At 39.9% G+C, this 8,102-nt stretch overlaps 1 protein-coding gene across 1 annotated transcript; it reads left to right on the plus strand.

The window, feature by feature from the left end:
* The first annotated feature begins 549 nt into the window (after positions 1–549).
* On the plus strand, positions 550–7,437 carry LOC132798721 (uncharacterized). The gene is made up of 6 exons (XM_060810678.1): positions 550–1,193; positions 4,089–4,371; positions 4,443–4,654; positions 5,643–5,898; positions 5,957–6,564; positions 6,667–7,437. Exons 1-6 carry the CDS (start codon positions 935–937, stop codon positions 6,903–6,905), a joined length of 1,857 nt encoding a protein of 618 aa, XP_060666661.1. The 5' UTR covers positions 550–934; the 3' UTR covers positions 6,906–7,437.
* Positions 7,438–8,102: the final 665 nt, after the last annotated feature.

The following is an 8,102-nucleotide window of genomic DNA, read 5'->3' on the forward strand; positions in this document are numbered from 1 at the left end:
CAAGAAATAACTAAATCCACAGGAAATCAAGAGCAGCTAGACCATCAACAACATGGTCGTAGCAACTTTTCTAAATAATTCTGATCTGCATATTAATAAGTTTTTTCGAAAGAATAAATGCTAAGTATATAAGTTTTCAGACCACAATTATTCTGATGGCACTTTATACATAATTAGCATAATACATAATTTAAAAATAAACATAATAAATAAAAGTCAAATTTATGGTATAAAATATTCTTTCGATACCAATGTTTATCTGCCCCGTCATGACGACTAGTTTAACAAGAGCTGCTAGTCGCTGTAACAATCACAAACTGCATCATATGGTTAGCATATTATAGGAGAAAGCTCGCTCTGAAAAGCTTTCAATCACTCGCTTACTTACACTCTCTCTCTCTCTTGTTCTCTCTGTGTGTTTTTCGCTCTCGCTGTTGGACGAGCGGCCTTGGCATTGCGCGTTGTTTGGTTGTTCGGAACAGCTGTTATTTGGTTTTCGGCGAGCTTCGTCCGCAGCTGGGACGCTAAGCTGCTTTCAGTTGTGGGACGCCATCGAAGGCGTGCGGTTATCGTTTTTCCCGTAGCGCTTGTTGCTCAAGTCTTTCGTTCAACACACAAAAAGCAAAACAAATGACAAACGCGGAAAATAGCATAAGCTATCTATTATTTATTTATTGCTATTATTAATAATTTCACAGTGTGCTCGGCTGTGCAAAAGTGTTCAGTGTAAAGAAGTGAAATTTTTGGTCGTGTGTGGCACAGCAACAACAAAAAAACTGATAGAATACAAAAATAAAAAAAAGATTAAATTATTATAGTTAAAACAAACCCGATAATAATTTGTGCCGCCCAATTGACACACATTTGATGCAACAAATTTCATAAATCAGGGCAACAAAACAAACAAACAACACACAAAAAAAGAAGCGAAATAATGTCAAACAAATCAATGGCAAGCAGCAGCTGCAAGTTGCTGCCGATGATGTTGCTGCTGTTACTATTGCTGTTGCCGGCAATGCCAGATGCTGCTGCTGCGGCCACCGCAAAGCGACGCGCCCGAATATCAGCAACCAGCAGCAGCATCAACAGCAACAACAATGAGTCGTTGACAGAGCCCAAGCAGGCGGCGCAGACGTCGTCAAAGACAACAGCGGCAGAAGGAAAATTGAAAACATCTGCAGACAGCAAATATGGTGAGTCCTAAGGAGAGAAATACAGAAGAAGAACAACAGAAAAAATAGGAATGAATGCCCCGCATAGCATTTGCCCCTTTTTTCCTGGGCAAGCTTGTTTGGCATTCTGTTCTGTTGTTTGCGGGCTGCCTAATTGCATTTGGTCACGATTTGTGAGCTTGCAACGTGTGCAATGCCCTGGCCTGGCCTGATCTGCCCCCTAAGGAGAGACCTTGTTTGGCAACGAGCCAACATCAGCAGCGGCAGCAACAGCTACAAAAAAAAGGGTTGCCCTTGGCAGCGAAATTGTTTCACGCTTTGCGAGTGCATACAAAAACAAAAGACTTAGGCAACGAACTTGCCGCTAACACTAATTTTAGCTATTTTCTGCCAATCAAGAGCACTCCGCATAGCCAAGGAAATGTGCATTGTACAAATGTTTCCTGTCCACAGCCAGCACAAAACCGCAAAAAGAGGCCGCCACGCCCATCAGCACAAAACAGAAAGAACCGCAGCAACAGCAGCAAACACAAACGTGGCGGAAATTGCGGCAACTTTTAATGGTCAGTTGCCGAGAGCAAAAGTGTCATTAGGCCAGAGCAAATGTCAGTGCTTAACCCCCCCGCTGACACTATTAAATCGACACCAAAAGCCCCAAAACAAATCAAATCCAGAACTGTTGCACAGCAATTGCATAACACACATGCCACACATTTGTTTGGCAATGTGCAACGTCATGTTGCAGTCACTAACCAAAATAAAAAAATCTCGCTCACTGAACCACAATATTTGTGGTATTGTATATCATTAATCAGGCGATTTATTTGCTGATGCTGCAACTTCCATGGTCAGTTTGTCATTCAACGCTGACAGAGAGTTTTCCAATCAGTTTTCTTAGTCGCCGACGAAAAGGGAAGAGAGAGAAGAGGAGGCGCATTGGCAAGATAAAGTTGTCGCCACCTTGATGTTGGTTGTTCTAATGGCATTTCGCAGCGCTCAGAATTTGTGCCAACTGTTTGCCAGCCTTGCATTTTCACTTTTCCATGTTTATTTTGTTGTTGTTCTTATATTTTTTATGCCGCTGTCGCTGCTGCTGCCGCTGCTGCTGCCGCTGTTGTTGTCGCTGCTGTTGTTGTTTTATGTTTGTATGCTCTGTGTGAATTTCGCCTAAATGCCGAATACAACACGGAGGCGGCCTGGCGAATTCAAAATTGGTGTCAATGATTTCAACATGGGAAAAAGCACAAGCACAGACAGCAACAGCAACTACAACCACTGCAGCAGCAACCATGGCAGCAACAGCAGCTACAACGTGGAGCAAACAAGATGCTGGCAAACATCCAGACAACATTTCAGCTGCTTAGCACAGAAAATGGCATTTCTAATTGCACATTATGCAAGGTTCTGCTAAGCAGAAATAGAGAAAATGCACTTTAAATACACACGACGACGCAAAGGCGGAGAAGCTGAAGCTGATGCTGTTGGTGGTTGCTGTTGGTGTTGCTGTTGTTGTGTGAAGATAGTATGCCTCAAATGTGGCATTGATTTGTGCTTCAGCAAAGTAGAAATTTGGCTGCAATTACTTGACTTGATTTGCGAGTTATTTAGCGCATTGTTGACATTAAAACGAGTAATTGCTAAAAATAAAACTAACATATCTTTTGCAATTACCGCAACGTTAATAAACGTTATTTTATGTTTACAGTCTACCAAATTAGCTCAAAATTTTTGAAGATCACTAAACTAAATATTTCCGCTTTTAACGTCTTGACTTTCAGTTCATTTTTTACATGAAAATAATTGTAATTATTATTATTATTATTAAAGGGCAATAGTTCAATTTAAATATTATTTGTAAGTAACTAATAACGATTCTTTAGTTCATTTAATTTAGACTTTTCTTCAATATTTTAAAATTTTTCTTTTTGCCTAATTGCATTAAAATAATAATTGAATTTTGAATAGTTTTTAGATTAAGCTGATTTTGTATATATTACTGCAGCTATTTCTATTTAAATATAAACAAAATTTTCATATATATTTGTTTCACTTTAGTTTTCATTTTATTTTACGCAATTAATCAATAAGTTGACACTTTTTTTTGTTTTTCCACCTGGTTTTTATTATCTAAATCTTACGAGCGTTTAGCTGATTGATTAGTATTTCAATAAAATTAGCTTTCAAAGTCTATAAAAAGCTAAAATGAAGCTACAATCTTATAAGGCTTTTCAAAAGTGCTCAAATCATTATTTAATGCCCCCAATTAATTGCTCATCAAAGCGATTTGACTACCTTTACATGCATTGGACTGTAGACTCTTGTTTTCCTTTATTTATTTATGGAGTTCATGTCTTTAATGTGCCCGCAGTTAGTCGAAGATCTAGAGTTGATTCCAGTTAACCAATTGACAGTGACTACGAGCATTACTGGCACTTAATGAGAACTTGTAGAACACACAGCTGGTTGCTGGTTGCTGGTTTCTGGCTGCTGGCAGCATCTTCAATCTGTTATGTGGACATGCTAATACCCGGCACACTTTCAGCCAAATCAGCCATCACCTGAAGCACAATTCCAGCAACAAGAGTCACAGAAATAATAATAATACAAAAACGAACAGCAAGCAAACAAAACTAAACCAAAAGCTAGTTGCAGTAGACTACATTTTTTTGTGAAACAAGTTCTTGGGCCACCTCTTCTTACACTTTTGTCTTTTGCCTTTTGCTTTTGGTTGCTAACTGATTTGCATGCAAGAGCAGCAACATCGACATGGGCTTCGACTTCAATGAACAGCAGCAAGAGCAGAAACAGCAACAATTGTGTTGCGGCATCTGCTGTCGAGTAACCCCATTCTACATACTGTATGTAGATGCGAGTAACCCCCATTTCGGAATCCCATTTGGGCCTCTTCTATTGCAGAGATACGCGGCGTGGCTGGTGAACCGAATTACAAATCGGTGAATTTGACCTGGGAAGTTGAGTTCGTGACGTCGGCCCATGACACAGATACCAATTCAAATGGGCCAAATGGCAATGCCAATGCCAATGCCAATGCCAATGCCGTGACAAATATGAGCGATGATGTGGAACCACCCAAAGCCTTTCAGATCTTCTACTGTGAAATGCAGAACTATGGACCACAACGTTGTCGCGTTAAACTGGTGAATGGCAGCATCGCCGAGTTGCCATCTCTGGATGCTGAGTAAGTTTTGTCTGATGCTCTGCTTTGTTAGCTTTGCTATACAGTCCACTCTCATCCATGTCAACTGCCAGCACTCATCAAGTGCAGCACTTTGCCGCCGCCGTCGACAATCTGCGCATGGCCACCAGATACAGCTTCCACATCCGTCCGGTGCAGCCGCGACGCCTACGCAGCAGCAGCGCACGCGCCGACTTCCACGATGAGAACGAGATTGAAAGTGGAGGCGCAACAGCGGCTGCCTCTCACTTGCCTGGTCAGAGCATCATCATACCCACCAAGGGCTGTAAGTAGACAACGCACACAAGCTGTAGACAAAGTACTTGAAAAGTACATCAAACTTTTAAAGTTGCTAAAATGCTAGAGTTGGTAAATTCAGAGACAACTATAAGACCGACCTAGCTAAACCTTTTTATACATAATTTTTTATCATTTTTAATAATTTTGTTTTACAATAAGATTACCAATTATATGCTGATAATTCTACGACTAGTTATAGAATTTGTTTACAAAAGATAAACTTTCAAATGACTCAATTTGTTTTAGAACTTAATTAGAAAAGCAAAAATTAATAATTATTCAATTTCATTTGGAATTAGCAAACAGAATTATAAACTTGTAAATTATACTATTTAATTTATAATTAGTTAACAAATTTAAACCCGTAGATTAACAAATAAGTTTTAAAAATAAATTAATAGTTTAGAGTTTGTTAATTATCCAAATTGTTTTAGAAAGAAATACCAAATTTTAAACACCAAAATTAGTGGAGTTGCTTTAGACTTCAATTATAAACTAAATAATTAGTTGTGGGGTTAGAAGTCGAAATTTTATGCTGAGAGATTATCATGTTTGTTTTTGACTTATATTACACATTGAAATTGGTTAATTAATTAATTTGCTTAGGAGTTAGATAACAAATTTTAAACACGAAATTTTACACATTTTCATGAGACCCCATTAAATTCCGAAATTAAAGCTGAGAATTTTCAATTTCAAATTATTGTAATTTAAAAAAAACACCATTAATATTTTCAAATGAATTAAGGTTTTCCACAAAAAAAATCCTATAATATTTCATTTAATTCAATTGGACAATTTCAATACTATAATATTTTAAATTGTATTTATTTTTTCATAACATTATGGGTAGTTATGATCAAAAAGATATTTCAACATAAAAAGCACTTATCTGTAGCTTTCTTACTTAACTAAGTTCAAAGTAATATTTTATTAACTGGAATGCTTACCATGTAAACCTCTTTCGCATTTAGTCTCCGCCCATGCCACACAATGTCTGGCACATGCCTCAGAGATTGAGGTGGAGACTGGACCATACTTCGGTGGTCGAATTGTCGTCGATGGCGGCGACTGCGGCATTAAGGGCAATGCCAACGATCCGGCGGATAAGTACACGATGCGCATCGATCACAAGCTATGTGGCAGCATGGTCAAGCCGGAGACGAACACAGTGGAGACATTCATAACTGTGCAGGAGAATCTAGGCATCTTCACACACAGCACTAGGCGGTAAGAGGCTGAAATATGGGAAGATAAGTGGGAAATAAAATGATTTGGTTCTTCACAGCTTCGTGGTTGTCTGCAGCTACCAATCGGGCATTCAAACGGTGCGTGCCAGCTTCACGGTGCCCGGTAAGAATGCTGGCGTGGCAGCTGCCGTGGAGCAGAACGATCCCTTCCAGCCGGACGATGAGCGTTTGGGCAGAGAACTGCGTCAGATGCGCTATGTGAACAAAAGCGAATTGGTGCTGAAGGAGCCGGCATACGAATCGATTGAGCAGCCAGCTGTGGTGATGGAAACAAAGGCACCAAAGCTGGACGAGGGTCAGGGCCAGCTGGAGGAGGAGTCACAGCAGTCAACAGACGAGGAGGAAGAAGAGGAGGAAGTGGATGAGACAGAGCAGCTAGCACAACAACCGCAACAGAAGCCACTGACAGCCAATCGACAGCAGGGCCAGCGAGCTCTCAGCCTGAGTCGCCTCAACGAGCTGAACAACTTGGCCTCTGCACTGGATGTGGAGGCGGCGGACGAGGCGCCGGCGCAGGGACGTTTGCTGGAGCAGCTGGGCACAAAGTATGCCAAACTAGTTGTGGATCAGGGGCCGGGGGGACATGGCTATAATGGTGCAAGCTGGACGTCCGCTCGGGCCAAGGCGGATGCAAATGATGATGAGTGTAAGTAGATGCATAACTGACAATCGTGATTGCAACTGCAACTGCAACACTCCCTCTATTCCCCTCCCTCTCTCTCTTTCTCTCTCTCTCTCTCTCTCGTAGTCTATGCCGCCTTGCTGCGTTATATAAGCGCCAATCTGGGCAGCGTGCTGGTAACTGTTTCCATATCTGTGATAATCATCAGCATTTGCATCGTTCTGCTGCAACGCCGCAGCAGCAGCAGCAGCAGTTGCAACAAGCGACAATCGCATTTGGCATCTCACGGCTGCCCCGCCGCCCATCTGCCGCACAAGACACTGCCCCGTGCTCTGCAGCAGCAGCAATATCAGTGCACCTTGTAGACACTGCAACTGCAACTACAACCTTCAGAGCGACTCCCAGTTCTGCAGCTAACTATGCCCACTTGTCTTGCTGAATGCAACAGAACACAGCAACAACAAACAACGACCAAGAACAACAACGCTTGCCTCCCCCCTGCGGCAGCAACTGGCTAACCCATTTAGCTGAAGACGACTGGGCATATACATAGCTGGGCCAGTGTAACATCTTCAGCTTCATCTGCATCTCCTTCTTCACTTCTTTTGTCGAAGACGCCAACTGGCAAACGGTACTCACGGGATCGATTGTGTGGCAGCAACAACAGCAGCAATAGCAACAACAACTTTTGCAATTTCAACCCACACGACTCTTTGGCAATACCGTAATTTATGCAAATTTACACAACACTTAATTTTAGGACTATTTATTAGCTGTGCAAATTTTTAATATGATTCTAGCATTTAGTACTTTTTGATAAACAGCCGATTAGCCTTTAGTATTGTAGCTCTTAAGTTTTTGTATAAACTATTTAAAGACAACCAATAAAATTAATTGATATTTCCATTTTTTTACAACTGGAAATCTTATGTTGACTTTATGGCGGAATTTCTATATTTACAGCTGGAAAATTATAATATGTTGATTTTATGACGGTATTTTCAATTGTAATACTTGCAAGTTATTATGCGCATTAATCAACGTTTATTTTATGCCTATTAAATAACAATTAATATGCTTAATAAGCAGAGCCATTTTACATTCTTAGCTTTAAGCACTAGAAAGTTGCAACATCGACGTAAATTTATATACATTTCATTGCAGTAATGTTTAATTGACTTTAAAGGGAAAGATGCAAACAAGAATAAGGTTAACATTAAAAAAAATAAATAATTGGAAAATCTTCTATTTACTTTGTAGTTAATAAGATTGCCTGCTGAAAAGGCATTGCACATTTACACACACTACAAACTTTAAAGTTTTAGTTTAAGACAAATAAAAGCTAATACATTAAAATGTAATATCAAAGGATCGCAAAATGATAGTACCATAATAACAAGTAGTAAAAGTTACAGTCGAGTAGTCTGCTAGATTGTGAGATATCGGCTACCTATTTTGAGTAAGATCAAAAGAGTGCGGTATTATTCTTAAAATATACCAAATTAATATACTCAAAAAATATTAAATTTATATATTGGTATATAAGCCATATTTGGTATATT

The sequence above is a fragment of the Drosophila nasuta genome, chromosome 2L, assembly GCF_023558535.2.
Source record: "Drosophila nasuta strain 15112-1781.00 chromosome 2L, ASM2355853v1, whole genome shotgun sequence".
In the NCBI taxonomy this organism is placed as follows: domain Eukaryota; kingdom Metazoa; phylum Arthropoda; class Insecta; order Diptera; family Drosophilidae; genus Drosophila; species Drosophila nasuta.